Source organism: Jaculus jaculus, chromosome 6, assembly GCF_020740685.1.
Source record: "Jaculus jaculus isolate mJacJac1 chromosome 6, mJacJac1.mat.Y.cur, whole genome shotgun sequence".
NCBI lineage: Eukaryota > Metazoa > Chordata > Mammalia > Rodentia > Dipodidae > Jaculus > Jaculus jaculus.
Window position 1 is genome coordinate 138,395,720 of NC_059107.1, and position 20,349 is coordinate 138,416,068.

The 20,349-nt window shown below is 43.6% G+C and overlaps 1 protein-coding gene across 1 annotated transcript in view; it reads right to left on the reverse strand.

The window, feature by feature from the left end:
- Fgd6 (FYVE, RhoGEF and PH domain containing 6) overlaps positions 1-20,349 on the reverse strand; it is a 177,529-nt gene that overhangs the window by 15,008 nt on the left and 142,172 nt on the right. The window contains exons 10-16 of the mRNA XM_045151507.1: positions 18,175-18,233; positions 17,773-17,844; positions 16,056-16,124; positions 14,690-14,773; positions 9,735-9,814; positions 809-911; positions 6-152 (exon numbers count right to left, since the gene is read on the reverse strand). Coding sequence (XP_045007442.1) covers positions 6-152; positions 809-911; positions 9,735-9,814; positions 14,690-14,773; positions 16,056-16,124; positions 17,773-17,844; positions 18,175-18,233 — 614 coding nt within the window. The remainder of the gene's footprint in view (positions 1-5; positions 153-808; positions 912-9,734; positions 9,815-14,689; positions 14,774-16,055; positions 16,125-17,772; positions 17,845-18,174; positions 18,234-20,349) is intronic.

Consider the following 20,349-nt stretch of genomic DNA (forward strand, 5'->3'; position numbering starts at 1 on the left):
CTGACCTTTCCGCAGGCTCGGCAATGGTGTCGTCTCCACGTCAGAGTAAATTCACTCGTGCAGATCATACACATGGTGGCTCTGGTATCAGGGATCCAGATGGGAGCCTTCGACCCAAGGGGACTAGCTTCCTCTTTATCTTCTGGGTCTGTCTGCAGGAGAAGAAAGACTTGTGATTACCTCCTGGGCATACTGCCCGTGACAGTCAGCCCTGTTGGTTGGCAGTGGAGTCTCAGTGCAAATGGATATGGAAGGAAAAGTGGGTTCTAATATTTTGTGCTCTCGGGATATTAAGATCAGATCCATTTGAAAAATCCTCTGTTGCAAAATTATCTCCAAAGACGTCTGGTGGTATGATGACAGCTGATTAGCTGCTTCCGTAAAAGCAGTTTATAACTTTTTTTTTTCTTTTTTGGTTTTTCGAGGTAGGGTCTCACTCTAGCCCAGGCTGACCTGGAATTCACTATGTAGTCTCAGGGTGGCCCCAAACTTATGGCGCTCCTCCTACCTTAGGAGGGATTAAAGATGTGTGCCACCATGCCTGGCTGGATATTTCATACTTTTAACTGTCCTATAACAAAAGCTAGAGAATGCAGTCTGATGGTAAGGTGCATGCTTAGCACAAGTAAGGCCTTGGGTTCCATCCCTAGCAACACACACACACACACACACACACACACACACACACCATCCAATTCATATCTGAAACATACATGGCTTTTCTAAACCCATGTACAATGGTTCTTTAAGGGTTAAAAAGCAAAGCTGAAACCAGTTACTAAAATGAGAAAGATGGAGAAGGCAATACCTCATCAAGACTCCTAGTAGGACAGAAGGTGATTCTTTTCTTGGCGTGCTCTTCTATGGACCTGGAAATCGCCTCTAGCCATTCATCCCTTTCTGTGGCAGAACTGTCGGGAACAAAAGAAGGTCCCATCAACCAGATGTCAGCTTTGACTCTCTGCCTTTTTCTCCCTTCTTTTGCTTCTCCCATGGCAACCAATCCCACCAACCTCCAACAAATAATGGGGAGTGGGAGGCAGAAAGACAGGGAAACCATGGCATTTGCACAAAAATGTCTTTTCCCTTTCTAAAGATATTGCTTTACATTTTTTCTCTTTAAAAAATTCTAAATCATTTTTGAAATTATGAATGTGCTTTGTATGAACAAATTATGTGTTGTTTTACGCTAAATAGTGTTAAGTCTACTAAACTTTAAAGTTTTAAAATATATATTTTATTTTTATTTATTAGGGAGAGAGAGAGAGAGAGAATAAGAATGGAAGCTCCAGGGCCTCCAGCCACTGTAAACAAACTCCAGACCTATGAGCCACTTTCTGCATCTGGCTTATGTGGGTACTAGGGAATCAAACCTGGATCCTTTGGCTTTGCAAGCAAGCATCTTAACCACTAAGCCATCTCTCCAGCCCTGTTTGTTGTTGTTGTTGTTTGGTTGGTTTTGTTAATGAGGGCTATTTGTACAATGAATTTATATCACTAAAGGGGTTTCCTACAACAGAATCCTAGAATTTAAAAACTATTCCAGGAATCAAGTTTCAAAAACCAACATAAAGCATAGTATAGTTACTAAACAACTTTAAACATTATTTTATTATTAATAAATATTATTATTTATTATTGACATTATGAAAAATTTCTAGAGCCTGGTGTGGTGGCATATGCCTTTAATCCCAGCACTTGGGAGGCAGAGGTAGGAGGATCACCATCAATTTGAGGCCACCCTGGGACTACATAGTGAATTCCAGGTCAGTGTGAGATAGAGCAAGTCCCTGCCAAAAACAACAACAAAAAAAAAAGTTTCCAGGCATGGTGATACACAACTGCTCTTCCAATATTTAGAAGGCCTAGGCCACCCTGGGCCACACAGCAAGACCCTAGATTCCCAGTTTAGAAGGCTAAAGCCACCCTGGGCCACACAGCAAGGCCCTAAACTCTAAATTTTTAGCACCATAAACCAGATGCTGAAGGAGTACCTAATTAAGGAAATTGCCAGCAGCTGTGAGAGCTCCTCTACCTACTTAGCCCATCAGGGTTTTTTTTTTTTTGTTGTTTTTTTGTTTTTTTTGTTGTTGTTGTTGTTTTTTGCCCAACTCCTACTTCACCAGGAGTTATCTTTTTTTTTTTTTTTTTAAATTTTTGTTTTTTTTCAAGGTTGGACTCACTCTAGCTCAGGCTGACCTGGAATTCCCTAGGTAGTCTCAGGGTGGCCTTGAACTCTTGGCAATCCTCCTACTTCTGCTTCCGGAGTGCTGAGATTATGCGACACCACGCCCAGTTACCAGGAGTTATCTTTAACCAATGTTCTCCTTGGAATGGTCCAGAGGAGAAACCCATGCAGAAAAGCATGTTTTTGTTTTATATTTCTGCAGCCATGAGTCTCCCCAACCCAAGGTAACTACCAGTAATCACTGGCACTAGGACATTTATTAGAGCAGTTTAAAACATTTATTTATTTGTAAGCAGAGAAAGAGATAGAGGAAAGACAGAGAGAATGGGTGCACCAGGACCTCCAGCCACTGTAAATCTGACTTTATGTGGGTACTAGGGAATCAAACTCAGGTTATTAAGCTCTGCAGGCAAGTACCTTAGCTGCTGAGCCATCTCTCCAGCCATATTAAAACAGTTTATTTATTTATTTGAGAGAATGGCACAGAAAGAGAGACAGAGAGAGATGAGTGTACCAGGGCCTCTAGCCACTGCAAACAAACTCCAGACACATGAGTTATCTTGTGCATCTGGCTTTAAGTGGGTGCTGGAGAGTTGAGCCTGGGTCCTTTGGCTTTGTAGGCAAGAGCCTTAACTTTTTGTTTGTTTGTTTTTGTTTTTTAAGGTAGGGTCTCACTCTAGCTCAGCTGACCTGAAATTCACTCTGTATTCTCATGGTAGCCTTGAACTCACGGCCATCTTCCTACCTCTGCCTCCCGAGTGCTGGGATTAAAGGTGTGCGCTACCCTGCCCGGCAAGAGCCTTAACTTCTGAGCCATCTCTCCAGCTCCTATTAAAGCAGGTTTTTTTGTTTTGTTTTGTTTGGGTTTTGCTTTTGTTTTTTCAAGGTAGGGTTTCGCTCTAACTCAGGCTGACCTGGAATTTACTATGTAGTCTCAGGGTGGCCCTGAACTCACAGCAATCCTCCTACCTCTGCCTCCCAAGTGTTGGGATTAAAGGTGTGTGCCACCACGCCTCACTCTAAAGCGGTTTTTAAAAATGTTTTACAAATTCAAAAAAGTGAGAGGCAAGCCAGGTGTGGTGACACCTTAACCCCGGAACTTGGGAGGCAGAGGTAGGAAGATAGCTGTGAATTCAAGGTCAGCATAGGACTACAGAGAAAGTTCTAGGTTGGCCTGGGGTAGAGTGAGACCCTACCTTGTAAACATCCCCCACCCCCCCCCAGAAGTGAGAGGTGCTTAAAATATTTTATTTATTTGAGAGATAATAGAGGCAGATAGAGAGAATGGGTGCACCAGGGCCTCCAGCCACTGCAAACAAACTCCAGGTGCACTACCTTATACACCTAGCTTTACATGGGTCCTTTTGCTTTGCAGGCAAGCAGAGAGGCACATTTTAGTTAGCATATATAAATTTATAAATCTATACATATATACAGAGTACAGAGAGTGGGAGAAAAGTGAGACTTTAATAATCAACTTTAAATTATCATAAAAGGCTTATAACTGTAAGAAAATGTACTTTTTAGAGAGGCATACTCAAGTATATAAAATAATATTATAGCTATAATTTGTTTTGAAATCCCTTAGAAAATAGTAAAACAAGAAAACTGTACTGAGGTTTTTGCATTTGGGTGGCTTGGTATGAGTTCATAGTATTATTCATTCTAATTTTAAAAATAAAATTTTCCATCAGAGAAGAATAAAGTAAGGAGAAACAAACAAATAAAATTCCATAATAAATAATGGTACATAAAGGCACAGGTTCGTGTCACCTCCCAACGGCCCCTCCACAGGATGGAAATCAAATGTAGTACCTCAAACTTAGTAACCAGAACCTCCTTGAGCACTTCTCACAGGAAGACAAGTGCTTGTCCACTGAACTACCACATCCCCATCAATTGCCATTGCTGGACTTTGAACAGCCCAGAGCAGGTCAAGAAGATACCAGAGGGCGCTGGAGAGATGGCTTAGCAGTTAAGGTGCTTGCCTATGAAGCCTAAGGACCCATTTTTGACTCCCCACTCACCATGTAAGCCAGAGGTACAAGGTAGTGTATGTGTCTGTTCATTTGCAGAGGCTAGAAGCTCTGGCATGTTCATTCCCTCCCTCTCTTTAATAAGTAAATAAAATAAAAATACTTTATATAAAAAAGATACTAGAAATCACTCACCTTCCCCATAACAATCTCAGAAATGTACATCCCTACTAAGCACACTATAGAATATCAATGTGAGCCGGGTGTGGTGGCGCACGCCTTTAAGGCCAGCACTCGGGAGGCACACCAAATGCTTCCTAAAAGTCATGGTGGGGCTGGAGAGATGGCTTAGCGGTTAAGTGCTTGCCTGTGAAGCCTAAGGACCTCGGTTCGAGGCTCGGTTCCCCAGGTCCCACGTTAGCCAGACGCACAAGGGGGCGCACGCGTCTGGAGTTCGTTTGCAGAGGCTGGAAGCCCTGGCGCGCCCATTCTCTCTCCCTCTATCTGTCTTTCTCTCTGTGTCTGTTGCTCTCAAATAAATAAATAAATTAATTAATTAAAAAAAAAAGTCATGGTGTCTCATCTTCAAAGCTACTCCTGGATCTTCCCTCCACACACGCAGCTACATCACCAGCAAGTGCAAATACGGAAGCAGGGAACAGCAGTGCTGAACAACTGGCCATACAGTCAAGGTAAAGCATGAGTGGTTTGAGGCCAAGGGTGGTAAGGGACGGAACCCTGCGCCAGCAGGCCCATCTGGCTCACGTCCTCTGAAGAGCTACCCTCCGAGAACACCCTGGGGCTTCCAGGCAAGCAAGCATTCACCAAACAGGACCAGCTCTCCCTCCATCCCCTGCTTTTTACCAAAAGTGACTAAAAGCAGAGAAGCAGATGGCTAATTTGAGCATTGCTATTGGATTTTTTTTTTTTTTCTTGGAGCCTTGGAAGCATGTGGAATGTGATTTGACTGTGTAAATCATGTCACATATGCTGTTTTTTCGTTTACTCATTCCTGGCTCTCTCTTGTATGGGGCTCTGCCAAGACAATGTTTGCCAGCTCTTGATAACACATTTCTCACAGACCACACACACACGTGTGCACAGCGTTGGGTGGAGACACTCTAAGGTCTCCTTTTGTAACACAACTAGCAAAAGAATCCAAAAAAGTTGAAAGAAAAGCCAGCATGATCAGAACTCACTTGTGTCAAGTAACTCCCATTTTCCTGTTGACTAGAGTGAATTACTGAGAAGAAAAACTACCCAGACCCCCAGCATAGGGATGCACGCCTTTAATCCCAGCACTTGGGAGGCAGAGGGAAGAGGACTGCCATGAGTTTGAGGCCAGCCCGGGACTTCACAGTGAACTGCAGGTCAGCATAGGCTAGACTGAGACCCTACCTCCCCAACCGAACAAAACAAACAAGACCCATCCAGTCAAAGGCATCTCTGCTGTGTCAGAGCACACCACAAGCCCGTTAGTGTTGACTGTGGATTGCTACTTTGTCATTCTAAGGTCCCATTACTTTAACTCTACTGAGTAACAGTTACTTGAGGATTGCTAAGGGTTAGGGATTAAGTTAGGGACAACACACTTCACTTATACGGGCTCACACGTGACTGAGATGACAAAGTAACTGAGATAGAACAAATGTTCAGAAGGGCAGCACAGGCCTGCAGCAGTGCTGACAACGCCAGGACGTGGAGCCTGGCGGAGTCTTGGAGGGCTGCACATCTCTGCACCCCCATTCCTCTTCCTAGCTGTGGTCATCCTCCAAGCAGCTTCCTCTGACACCCGATCCTTGCATAAGCTACTCCGGCGGCTCCACGTTGACATCTCACATGTTCAACACGCACGCCAACCTATCTTCTTCCTCAAGCCACCCTGCCAAAGTGCACCCTCCTTACTACAGTGATCAGCACGACCACCCTATACATTGCAGAGGCTGGAGGCTCTCGATGAGTGTCCCTTTCTGTCATCGCCTGTGTCCAACTAATCAGCTGCTTCCCAAACTATATTCTTTTTTTTTTTTAATTTATTTATTTGAGAGCGACAGACACAGAGAGAAAGACAGATAGAGGGAGAGAGAGAGAGAATGGGCGCGCCAGGGCTTCCAGCCTCTGCAAACGAACTCCAGACGCGTGCGCCCCCCTGTGCATCTGGCTAACGTGGGACCTGGGGAACCGAGCCTCGAACCGGGGTCCTTAGGCTTCACAGGCAAGCGCTTAACCGCTAAGCCATCTCTCCAGCCCCCCAAACTATATTCTACACAAGAGTGAGATACTCTGATCACATCATCTCTGGGGCAAGCCAGTGAGTGCTTCCTTGTAGTTCTTATTCTAAAGACAAAACCCACAAGGCAATCTGTCCACTGCCTCATCTCCTTCTACGTCTGCTCTCCTTGTCATTTCTAGCTCTTTTGACACTAGCTTTTCAGTTCTTTGCATATGTCATGTACTTTTCCATTCCCAGACTCTGTGCTTACAATTCCTGGTGACCAGGAGGCTCTTCCTTTCCTTTGCCCATTTATCCAACACTTGCTTGCCCTTCCTAAATCTGTGCACAGAGCAAGCTTTCAAGGATCATCTTTATACCCTTTCTCCTGGGATTTCAAGGTCCTAGTTTTTTGCTGTATTTTTTTTAAACTTTTTTAAAAATTTTTATTTATTTGAGAGTGACAGGAGAAGGAGAGAGAGAGAGAATGGGCACCAGGGCTTCCAGCCATTGCAAACGAACTCCAGAAGCGTGTGTCCCTTGTGCATCTGGCTAACGTGGGTCCTGGGGAATCAAGCCTCAAACCGGGGTGCTCAGGCTTCACAGGCAAGCGCTTAACCGCTAAGCCATCTCTCCAGCCCTCTCTTTCCTTTTTATTTTATAAACGTATTTTGTTTATTTCTTTGAGAGAGTGAGAATGGGCACTCCAGGGCCTCCAGCCACTGTAAACGAACTCCAGATGCTTGTGCCCCCTTGTGAATCTGGCTTACATGGGTCCTGGAAAACTGAACCAGGATCCTTTGGCTTTGCAGGCAAATGCCTTAACTGCAAAGCAACTCTCTAGCCCTTTTAGGTGTATTTCTGTGTTTGGTTGGTTTTCCCTGGTAGGGTCTCACTCTAGCCCACGCTGACCTGGAATTCACTATATAGTCTCAGGGTGGCCTTGAACTTATGGTGATCTTCCTATCTCTGCCTCCCAAATGCTGGGATTAAAGGTGTTCACTGCCACGCCTGGCTTCAAGGTCCTAGTTTTATAGACTCATAGTAACTGGCCCTCCAGTGTACTACTGATCACAATGATCCTGAACTGGGGTCAGACTTGCCAAGTGCACATCTTCCATATTGAAATGTCAGCTCAATGAAGGAGAGGCTCTGCAGCGCAGGTAGAACAGCGAGCCACCTGCGCAATGCAGAAAGGACAGGAAGAAGATAGCGCGCACGGAATCATGAGCTTCAAAGCCAGGCACTGACTTCTGCTCTAGCTATGAAGGTCGTAGGTGGCAGCTGTTAGGACAAGCAAGCTGTTTTGATTACGTGAACATCTGTTGGTTAGATGTCTTCCGTGGTCACCTGAGCCCTGCACCTGGCACTTAAATGTTACGGAGATGGATTCTCTCCTTAAACCTCACAAACCAACATCTGCTAGCTTCTAGCTTTTCTGCTGCAGTGCCACTGCGGACTTTCACAGCATCAAAGGGATTATGACCCTACTGTGGATTAGGCTTTGGCCTAAGGGAATGCTGGAACTGACTCGACCTTTCTACCTACACCACTCTCGTTTCCTCCAGAGCAAGAGTAAGGCTGCCTTCACGCGTGTGTTCACTGCAGTACAAACCTGTTCTCTCCATTCACAAAGGGTGAGTTTCCAGCCAACCTAGCTTTTAAAAAAATTATTCATATGTAAATAAAGACAGAAAAAGAGAGAGAGAGAGAGAGAGAGAGAGAGAGAGAGAGAGGGAGAGAGGGAGAGAATAGGCATGCCAGGGCCTCTAGCCACTGCAAACAAACTCCAGATACATGTGCCATTTTGTGCATCTGGCTTTATATGGATACTGTGGGATCGAACCCAGGTTGCTAGGCTTTCAGGCAAATGCCTTAAGTGCTGAGCCATCTCTCCAGCCCCTGACTTGGCTTTTGACATGTTTCCTCATTAAACTTGATCACTTCTAGCCTTCAATTTAAAGCGAGAGATAGACAACTCTTCCTTTTACTTGAGCACTTACAGGTCATTACAGAGTCTGTTACTGCTGTGTCTCAGGGAATAGGAGGGCATGAAAAGCGAGGAAGAGTGTGAGAAACGGGGATCAGCCAGTTAATAGTGAGGAAATATTCATTTATTAAGTTCACCATCATACAGGCATGTTCAAAGGTGCTCAAGAGCAATTCAATGTTAGTATCAGTGATCACTCATTGCAGGCCATTGTAACAGATGTAACAATGAAGAAATTTAAAAGATTGTGAGAATGAGGGAAATGTGACACAGAGACACTCAAGTGAGCCTATACTGTCAGAAAACAAACACCCAAAGACTACCATTGTAGGGCTGCCACAAATCTCTGACTTACACACATGCAGTGCTGAAGCTGGAGATAGAGGCACACCTGTAAGCCCAGCATATGCAAGGTGGAGGCAGGAGAATTACCATGAGTTTGAAGGCAGCCTCAGCTACATACCGAGACCCAGTCTCAAAGCAAGCAAGCAAACAAACACATACAGTAACTTCAAAATGCAATAAAGTAAAGTAAAACAAGGCATGCTTATATATGATTTAAATATATCTCCTTCATGTTTGATTTGTAACATTGTGTGGTTGTTTTGAAACCGGGTTTCACATAGCCAAGGCTGGCCTCAAACTTGTTATGTAGCTGAGGCTGACCTTGTTAATACTGATCCTTTAGTCTCTGCCTCATCACCTCCCAAGTGCTGGGATCACAGCGTGCCACCACACCCAGCCCTCAACATGTTTCATTGACACAAGTCACTTTCAGTTTGAGTTAATTTGTTACCACATGCAATAGACTTCAAAATAAAAAACCTTGCAGGGGCCTGGAGAGATGGCTTAGGAGTTAAGTGCTTGCCTGTGAAGCCTAAGGACTCCAGTTTGAGGCTTGATTCCCCAGGACCCACGATAGTCAGATGCACAAGGGGGCGTTTGCGTCTGGAGTTTGTTTGCAGTGGCTGGAGGTTCTGGCACATCCATTCTCTCTCTATATCTGCCTCTTTCTCTCTATGCCTGTTGCTCTCAAATAAAAATCAATAAAAATAAACAAAAAAAATAAATAAAAAAAACCTTGCAGGGCATGGTGGCACATGTCTTTAACCTCAGCACTGGAGTGGAACGATCTCCATCAGTTGGAGGCCAGCCTAGGGCTACAGAGTGAATTCCAGGTCAGCCTGGGCTAAAAAGAGATCCCAGGGTGAAGGGGTGGCATCTAGCAGTTAACCTAATTGTAAAAAATGTTGAGATACCTTAACTTGTTATACTGGCAAAATTTTCTCTCTCTCTCTGTCTCTCTCTCTCTCTCACACACACACACACACACACACACACACATTCTCTCTCTCTCTTTAAACTCACCTGGCTGAGAGGATGAAAGAACGTTCAACACTTTCAATGTTTAGCTCATTCTGATATGCTTCTTGGGTGGGTTTTCTAACCTGGAAGAAGACACAACAAACTCACTGTGCTGCAAGCCCACATCTCAACAGCACAATGGAACTCTTGGCAGAAATGGAACTTGTGCCTGACCGAGACTGATCTATAGCGCCCCCTGCTGCCCACAGTCTAGTGTGCTACCTAGATAGATGGCCCAGGTGGACTGTCTCTGGGGTCTGCCCTCCAAATCCACAAACCAACCGTGTCTTCTTGCATTTAAAGGCTCTCATCTTCTTCCTGTCTTGCTATTTCCCCTCTGTGGGATTCTCCTGCACTCACCCCTGTGCCACTTGGATACAAGTGAGTCTGGCTTCCCCCTCACCCAGTCTAGCTGGGGGTGGGGAATATAACACTGTTTCTTGATCTGGAGAACTCCTCTGCTTGCTTCTGCTTTACACGTTGGGGTAACTTTCTCACTTTGGTTACATGCATGATTTCTTCTGCACTCTGTGTATTTCCTTACACTCTAGATCTACCATGTGGGTGCTCTTGCTAACTCAGGACTGCTGCCTGTGTAATTTCTTTAACTTGGGATTACCATGAATGTAACTCTCTTCATTACTCATTTCTCCCTTGAATTTCTTATATTTTTCCTTCAGCCTCACCATTTACCCTTTTAACTCTCTTCCACATGTTTGCAGCTCTACACCAGTCTTTTTTTCCCAAAAATCTCAATTTCTTTCTTTCCTTCTTCTTCTTTTTTTTTTTGGTTTTTCAAGGTAGGGTCTTTCTCTTGTCCAGGCTGTCCTGGAATTCACTATGTAGTCTCAGGGTGGCCTCGAACTCACAGCCATTGTCATACCTCCGCCTACAAGTGCTAGGATTAAAGGCATGTACCACCATGCCTGGTTCTCTCAATTTCTCTCTCTCTCTTTCTCCCTCTCTCTCTCTTTTCAAGGTAGGGTCTCACTCCCTGACCTGGAATTCACTATGTAGTCTCAGGGTGACCTTGAACTTATGGTGATCCTCCTACCTCTGCCTCCCTAGTGCTGGGATTAAAGGAGTATGCCACAATACTCTGTCTCAATTTCTTATAAATAAACCTTATAAACTATGCAGTGTTTCCACATGACAGTGTGTATCCTTCTTCCCATGTGTTTATGACTCTGCTCTAACTTTCCTAGATCCAATCTCCCTTAAATAAACTCCACAATTTGTGATTTCTCCCTAAGTAAACTTAATTTATAAAGAGTCCATCTTTATCAAAATAAAAGAGAGACTGATTGAGATGGGGAGGGGATATGATGGAGAAAGGGGTTTCAAAGGGAAAAGTGGGGGGAGGGAGGGTATTACCATGGGTTATTTTTTATAATTATGAAAGTTGTTAATAAAAATTTGAAACAAAAAGAATCCAGCTTTATCAGTTCTTTGTTAAAAGTAGGACAGAATCCAAACTTGGGGTTTATAAATTTGGAGGCCTCTCCAGACCCCAAATCTTGCATCACCAAGGGCTAGAGAGATGGCTTAGTGGTTAAGGCACTTGCCTTCAAAGCCTAAGGACCTGGGTTTGATTCCCCAGTACTCATGTAAAGCCAGATACACAAGGTAGCACATACATCTGGAGTTCATTTGCAGAGGCTAGAGGCCCTGGCATTCCCATTATCTCTCTTTTTCTCTCAAATAAATAAATAAATAGTTTTTTTTTGGGGGGGTTGAGGTAGAGTTTCACTCTAGTCCAGGCTGACCTGGAATTCACTATGTAGTCTCAGGGTGGCCTCGAACTCACGGCGACCCTCCCAAGTGCTAGGATTAAAGGCATGCACCACCACACCTGGCTAAATTAAAAAAATGTATATATGTTAAATATTTTTATTTTTTTCATTTTTATTTATTTATTTGAGAGTGACACACAGAAAGAGAAAGAGGCAGATAGAGAGAGAATGGGTGTGCCAGGGCCTCCAGCCACTGCAAATGAATTCCAGATGCATGTGCCCCCTTGTGCATCTGGCTAACATGGGTCCTGGGGAATCTAGCCTAGAACCAGGGTACTTAGGCTTCACAGGCAAGCGCTTAGCCACTAATCCATCTCTCCAGCCCAAATAAAATATTTTTTAAAAATTAAAAAAAAAGCTATGCTAATCCTTCCATACCATCCACCAAAAGCTAAATGGTTTTTTTTTTTTTTTTTTTTCTTTTTGGTTTTTTGAGGTAGGGTCTCACTCTGGTCCAGGCTGACCTGGAATTAACTATGTACTCTCAGGGTGGCCTTGAACTCATGGCAATCCTCCTAGCTCTGCCTCCCGAGTGCTGGCATTAAAGGCATGCGCCACCACGCCCGGCGCTAAATGGTTTTTAATGTTCTGAACTCTTAAGCTTTTTGTTTGCTGGCCATAATTCATAATGCCCAGCTAATTTATGCACATCTTTATGAGGCAGGCTGTCAGTGTTGCCCAGACTAACCTAAAACTCACTCTGTAGCTTAGACTGGCCTTAAGTTCACAACAATCCTGCCTACCTCAGCTTTCTGAATGCTTGGATAATAAGCATGAGACGCACATTCACCTTTGTGTTCATTTTCAAAGAAATATCCAAGCCGGGCATGGTGGTGCACGCCTTTAATCCCAGCACTTGGGAGGTAGAGGTAGGAGGATCGCCATGAGTTCAAGGCCACCCTGAGGCTACAGAGTGAATTCCAGGTCAGCCTGGGCTAGAAAGAGTGAGACCCTACCTCGAAAAACCAAAAACCAAACCAAAACAAAACAAAACAAAAAAGATATATCCAACTGTTCCTTTACCAAGAAGATTTTATATATATATATATACACACACACACATATATATATATAGAGAGAGAGAGAGAGAGAAAGAGATAGAGAGATAGATGGAGAGAGAATGGAGTGCCAGGGCCTTCAGGCACTGCAAACTCCAGATGCATATGACCCCTTGTGCACCTGGCTTATGCGGGTCCTGGGGAATCGAGCCTTGAACCAGAGTCCTTAGGCTTCACAGGCAAGTGCTTAATCACTAAGCCATCTCTCCAGCCCATATACTTGTTTTTTTTGAGTTAGGGTCTCACTCTAGCCTAGGCTGACATGGGATTCTCTATGTAGTCTCAAGGTGGCTTCAAATTCATAGTGATCCACCTACCTCTGCCTCCTGAGTGCTGGGACTAAAGGCTTGTGCAAACAACTCCAGACGCATGAGCCACCTTGTGCATCTGGCTTATGTGGGTTCCGGGGAATTGAGCCTGAGTCCTTTGGCTTTGCAGGCAAGCACCTTAACCACTAAGCCATCTCTCCAGCCCCTAAAACTTGTTTTCTGCTTCTCTGAGATAGGATCTCAGTGTAGCCCAGGCTGGCTTAAATTCACTATGTACTTAAGAATGATCTTGAACTCCTGATCTTACTGCCTCTATTTCCAAAGCACTAGGATTAAACACAGCACCTGTTTGAAGTCCTAAAAACTTTACCTAAGCCTTGATAATAGTACTTATTACTTATTACTGTCTATTTTATAGGATTTATGTGTAGCATATCATACTCCCAATTAACTTCTGCTATGTCTTGGGATGCAGGGAGGTTTGGGCAGAGGCAGAGACAAAAAGAATCAACCTTCAACTTATCCTCATGGTTTCTACAAAACTCTTAGTATTTTGTGTATAGTGGTTCTCAATAAATATGCTTTGAGTAAATTAATGTATAAGTGAACAACTGACAAGAATAAATGAACATATAAGTGTAACATATAAACTGAGAAAGGTATGAATGCGAGAAAGATGATTAGGGAGTTCTTCCCTGCATATATACATATGTTTGGGTTACAAAAGACATCACCCTAAAGTGTGGCGCACGCCTTTAATCCCAGCACTTGGGAGGCAGAGGTAGGAAGATCACCATGAGTTTGAGGCCATCCTGAGACTCCATAATGAATTCCAGGTCAGCCTGAGATAGAATGAAAGCCTACCTTGAAACACCAAAAGACAAAAAACACCCTAAATCACCAGTGAAGATACTCAACAGTGGACACTGCCAAGTCTTATAGTTACCAGCCAGGCCAAATGAGCCAATGGGTGCAATAATGGCATGTCTGTCATGGTGGAAACCAACTACCCTCTAATTGGACTGGAGGCCTGCTCCATGGGAGGGAATACATCTCTGATACTGAAAACTTAAAATGGGTAGTCATGAGCCCTAGGGATGTAACGTCTGCTGTTGTCTGGCTAAATGTATATACTATGCTTATCAAACGGACCAGTAAGCACTTCTCCTAATGTTCATACCCTTATATTAATGATACTCTCACTTTTGATAGAGAATCTTCTCTTTTCAGATGGAAGTGACCTTGGGATGACTCAGAAGGCATCATGGTGCTGGAAAGAAGTGACAGAAGTGCTCAGCACTGCAATATCTCTATCACACCTTCCAAGGCTCAGGGGTCCATTGTGGAAGAGGTGGTGGAAAGAATGTAAGAACCAAAGGAAGGGTAGGACTCCTTACAATGTGCTCCTCCAGACACAAAATGGCCTGGATATCCATGACCTCACAGTGCATGACACTACCTAAACAAGACCGTCATCATAGGAGGAAAAGATCATGACCTCAAAATAAAAGAGAAAGCCAGGCGCGGTGGTGCACGCCTTTAATCCCAGCACTCGGGAAGCAGAGGTAGGAGGACTGCCGTGAATTTGAGGTCACCCTGAGACTGCATAGTGAAGTCCAGGTCAGCCTGGGCCAGAGTGAGACCCTACCTTGAAACCCCCCCCCCAAAAAATAAAAGACTGATTGAGAGGAGGAGGGATATGATGGAGAATGGAGTTTCAAAGGGGACAGTAGGGGGAGGGAGAGTATTACCCTGGGATATTTTTTATAATCATGGAAGTTGTTAATAAAAAAAAATTTGAAGAAAAACAATAAAACCAGCCTGGTAGGCATACAGACCTTCATCCCAGCCAACGAGAGCATGTTGTTCAGTTTGTACATCCCAGATTGCACGGGCGTGGTGTACAGCAAGGCATCATTAAACTGGAAAGGAAAAAAATTCACAGGGAAAACTGCAAACTACCAAAAACTAATTTCTAACACAAAGATATCAACTAGTAAGACACAAATAAACAAATAAAGAAAATGTACTACTTCTGTCAATAGCTCTCTCAATAAAACACTTATGTTCTGCTCATTCATACTAGAATCACCTACAATGTTTTGTTAGGATATTATTTAATAAAAAGTATTAAAAGAAATGTGCTGCATCCCTATCTTTTGTAATAGATTTAATGTTTTATGAATTCTAAATCCCACTGTGGTATTACAATCTATCTGGATAAATAATTTTTTTAAAAAAAATATTTTTGTTTATTTATTTTAGAGGTAGATAAATAATTTTTGAAAATATTTTACTTTTATTTATTTATGAGAGAGAAAATGGACATGCCAGGGCCTCCAGCTCCTAATTATGAACTCCAGATGTATGTGCCATCTTGTACACCTGGTTTGTGTGGGTCCTGGGGAAATTGAACCTTGGTCCTTTGGCTTTGCAGGCAAGTGCTGTAACCGCTAAGCCATCTCTCCATGCCTGAATAAATAAATGATTAAAACAATTATTTCAATGTTCATACCCATATATTAATGCTACTCTCATTTTTGATAGAGAACTTTCTCTCTTCAGATGGCAGTGACCTTGGGATGACTCAGAAGGCATCATGATACTGGAAAGAAGTGACAGGAGTGCTCAGCACTGCAATATCTATCACACCCTCCAAGGCTCAGGGTCTATTGCAGAAGAGGTGGCGGAAAGAATGTAAGAGCCAAAGGAAGGGTAGGACTCCTTACAATGTGCTCCCCCAGACACAAAATGGCCTGGATACCCATGAACTCACAGTGCTTAACACCACCTACACAAGACCATCATAATAGGGGGAAAAGATCATAGCATTAAAATAAATGACAGACTGATTGAGAGGAGGAGGGGATATGACGGAGAATGGAGTTTCAAGGGAGAAAGTGGGGGGAGGGCGGGTATTACCATGGGATATTGTCTACAATCATAGAAGTTGTTACTAAAAAAAGTTAAATTAAAAAACAATTATTTCAAGTTTAAGATGAAATAGATTCTAAAAGGAAACAATTTTTCCATCATGCATTACAACAAGCCTCATTTCCTGTACTTGAAATGGAAATACGTGATATGGCCAGACAAGACGCTACTGACGCTGACCCTGAATGTGTGAAGCTCGTCTGCCGTAAAGAAACGTCTGTGTCCACTAAGTGGTGCCCTGGACACATCGAACCACACACAGCCTCTTACCAGGAAAAACATTCGGGGTTGCATGACTTTCCGAGACAGCTTCATTAGAGTTCCTTCTTTTAGAAAAACCTGAATCATCCAAGCAAACAGCCAGTTAGTCCTACCATGGTGAAAAAACTACAATATACACAGAACTTTCTTTTTCCAACATGCTTTTTTGGGCTGGAGAGATGGCTTAGCAGTTAAGGTGTTTGCCTACAAAGCCAAAGGATCCTAGTTTGATTCTCCAGGACCTACGTAAGCCAGATGCACAAGGGGCACATGCGTCTGGAATTCGTTTGCAGTGGCTGGTGGCCCTGGCACACCCATTCTCTCTCATTCTCTCTCAGCCTTTCTCTCTCAAATAAATATAAAAATATTGTAAAAATACTTTTATTTATTTATTTGCAAGGAGAGAGAGAGAAGGGGAGAGAGAGAGCATGGGCATATCAGGGCCTCTTGCTGCTGCAAATGAACTTCAGACACATGCACCACTTTGTGCATCTGCCTTTACATGGATACTGGGGAATGGAACCCAGGCCGTCAGGCTTTGCAAACAAGTGCCTTAACTGCTAAGCTATTTCTTTCTCCAGCCCAGAACTTGCAATTTGCATCTCCCAAAACATTTTTGTTTGTTTGTTTGTTTTTTTTGTCTTGTTTTTTCAAGGTAGGGTCTCACTCTAGCTCAGGCTGTCCTGGAATTCACTATGTAGTTTCAGGGTGGCCTTGAACTCTTGGAGACCCTCCTACCTCTACCTCCTAAGTGCTGGGATTGAAGGCGTGTGTCACTACACCTGGCTAGTCATAGTTTCTTTTTAAATCCTTCAGGCTGGATGGAGAGATTGCTCAGTGGTTCAGGTACTTGCCTACAAAACCTAACAACCCAGGTTCAACTCCCCAGGACCCATGTAAAGCCAGATGCATAAAGTGGCACATGCATTTGGAGGAGGCCCTGGTGTAAAAATCTTAAAAAGTAAATCCTACAGACCATTTGGGAATTAGACAAAAGACAATGTGCAGAGGTTACAGTTCAGGTGGTATGGTGCTTGGCTGGCATGTGTGATCCTAAGCACCACACAAAGTGGGCATGGCAGTGTTAGCCTGTATGGAGGCTGAGGAATCAGAAGTTCAATGTCAACCTCGCCTGCAAAGTGAGAGCCTGGGTACATGAGACCCTGACTCTAAAAAATAACAATAAGAGGACAAGAAACCACAACTTAAGAGGAAAATAACTTGGACAAGCAGCTTCATAAACCTAATACTGCCCCGGGGTCCTAAGGGACTGACATGGAATTGACTCTGTGTATTTGACCCAGAGGCACATCCAACAGCCTGACAACTGCCTTTTGTAATTTTCCTGAATCCATTTCTTAGACTATTTCTGTGTTCTATGAGGAGCATCAAATGCAATTACTTCTCTCCTTTCATAATTTCTTATTGTACATTAAAGAGTTGGAATGAAATTGTCACCAAAGCTGTGTGACGTCAGCCGGAACTACACAACAAAATGATCCCACTAAATCATTTCATTGGGGCTCCCTGGGGGGGGTCCTCTGCCTTTTTCCTCATTGAATTACATTTCCCATCACATCATCATGAATGTTCTCACCAGGGATCCTCACTAGGTCAATGAAGTGTAACATAACCTATTTTCAAAACTAAAGTTACCAAAAGATAGCTACAAATGATGCCAAAATGCATTGTGTTCCATTTCCCACAGGTAGTCGAGAGCACTTACCCGTCCAGGCTGCACTATTTCATGGTGTCCATTTAGGCTGTACTGAATCTGCATGAGCTTCTGAAAGTTGTCCTGCGGAAAGACAGTTGTAGAGCATGTGAGGCTGAGCTTCCAACTTCCATGGCCCGGCCACCTGGGCTGGAGAGATGGCTTAGCGGTTAAGCGCTTGCCTGTGAAGCCTAAGGACCCTGGTTCGAGGCTCGGTTCCCCAGGTCCCACATTAGCCAGATGCACAAGGGGGCGCACGCGTCTGGAGTTCGTTTGCAGAGGCTGGAAGCCCTGGCGCGCCCATTCTCTCTCTCTCTCCCTCTATCTGTCTTTCTCTCTATGTCTGTCGCTCTCAAATAAATAAATAAAAAATGAACAAAAACAACAAAAAAATTAAAAAAAAAAGATACTTACTCCTTGCTTCATGGTGTCGTTGGCATGGTTGGCCACTTCGATAACAATAGCCAGGGCACCTAAAATGTGCAGGAACAGAAACAAATCGTTTCTAACATTGAACAGTTCGGGCTAACAAAACACCTGCTGCGTACCAACCGAACTCTGATACAGCTTGGGTGATTGTGAATGAGCAGAATTATAGACAATGAAATTCACTGAGGGTGACACCAAGGACAGGAAAGCAATAACAATACCTATGAGTGAAACTGAGCCACAGAAAAGGGACATCATAGGACTTACCTACCAACAGCATGAGTATAAGAGATGTTTTATGCTGAGGTGTGATTATTCTGATAAAGTTTATGAGGTTAAAAATATGATTTTTAAAAATATTTTAAAAATTTTAAAAATTTAAAAATATTTTTTTAAGCCAGGTGTGGTGGCACACGCCTTTAATCCCAGCACTCGGGAGGCAGAGGTAGGAGGAACACCATGAGTTCAAGGCCATCCTGAGACTACATAGTGAATTCTAGGTCAGCCTGGGCGAGACTGAGACCCTACCTTGAAAAAAAAAAATTATTTATTTATTTGACAGAGAAAGAGGGAGAGAGAGGGAGAGAATGGGCACGCCATTAGCCTCTAGCCACTGCAAATGAACTCTAGATGGATGTGCCCTCTTGTGCATCTGGCTTATGTGGGCCCTGGGGAATTGAATATAGGTCCTTTGGCTTTGCAGGCAAGAGCCTTAATTGCTAAGCCATTCCTCCAGCCCCTTGGTTTTTTGTTTTTTGTTTTTTTTGAGGTAGGGTCTCACTCTAGCCCAGGCTGACTTGGAATTCACTATGTAGTTTCAGAGTGGTCTTGAACTCAGGATGATCCTCCTACCCCTGCCTTACAAGTGCAGGGCTTAAAGTCCTACACCACCACACCCAGCAAGAATAAGATTATTTATTTATTTTTAAATATTTTTATTTATTTATTTGCGTGCGTATGTGTGTGAGAGAAAGAGGGAAAGAATGGGCGCACCAGGGCCTCTAGCTACTGCAAATGAACTCCAGATGCATGTGCCACCATATGCATCTGGCTTACATGGGTTCTAGGGAGTCAAATCTAGGTCCTTAGGCTTCACAGGCAAATACTTTAACCACTAAACCATTCCTTTAGCTCTAGAATAAGATTTTTTTAAAAGATTTATTTTTTGGGGGGGGTGTTTTGAGGTAGAGTCTCATTCTAGCCCAGGGTGACCTGAAATTCACTACATAGTCTCAGGGTGGCCTTGAACCCATAGCAATTCTACCTCTGCCTCCTGAGTGCTGGAATTAAAGGCATGTGCTACCACGCCCAGCCCTAAAATATTTATTTTTATTTATTATTTTTACTTTTGTGGTTTTTTCAAGGTAGGGTCTCACTGTACTCCAGGGTGACCTAGAATTCACTATGTAGTCTCAGGGTGGCCTCGAAATTTAGGCACTCCTCCTACCTCTCCCTCCTGAGTGCTGGGATTAAAGGCATGTGCCACCACGCTGGGCAAAAGATTTATTTTTAGTCATTTATTAGAGACACGAGGGGGAAAGACAGAGACAGAGAGAGAGAGAGAGAGAGTGAGAGAAAGAGAGAGAGAATGGGCATGACAGGGCTTCTAGCCACTGCAAACAATCTCCAGATGCATGCACCATCATGTGCATCTGGCTTACATGGGGACTGGTGAATCGAACCTGGGTCCTTAGGCTTTGCAGACAAATACCTTAACCACCAAGCCATCTCTCCAACCCTAGAATAAGATTTTTTTTTTTTTTAGAAAGGAAGGCCTTTTTTAAGATTTTTTTAATCGTTTTATTTATTTGAGAGAGAGAGAGAGAGAGAGGGAGGGAGGATGGGGCCTCTAGGGCCTTTAGCCACTGCATACAAACTCCAGATGGATGCACTACCATGTGCATTTGGCTTATGTGGGACCTGGAGAATCGAACCTGGGTCCTTAGGCTTCACAGGCATGAGCCTTAGCCACTAAGCCATCTCTCCAGCCCTAGCATAAGATTTCTTAACTGGAAGCTAAGGGCCTTCCTAGCATAAACTGTCTTGAGGAAGAAGGATGATGATGGAAAATCATTCTAATATAGCAAACAGGAATTTTAAGAAGTAATTATTGGGGGCGACGAGATGACCCAGTGGTTAAAGGCACCTGCTTGCAAAGCC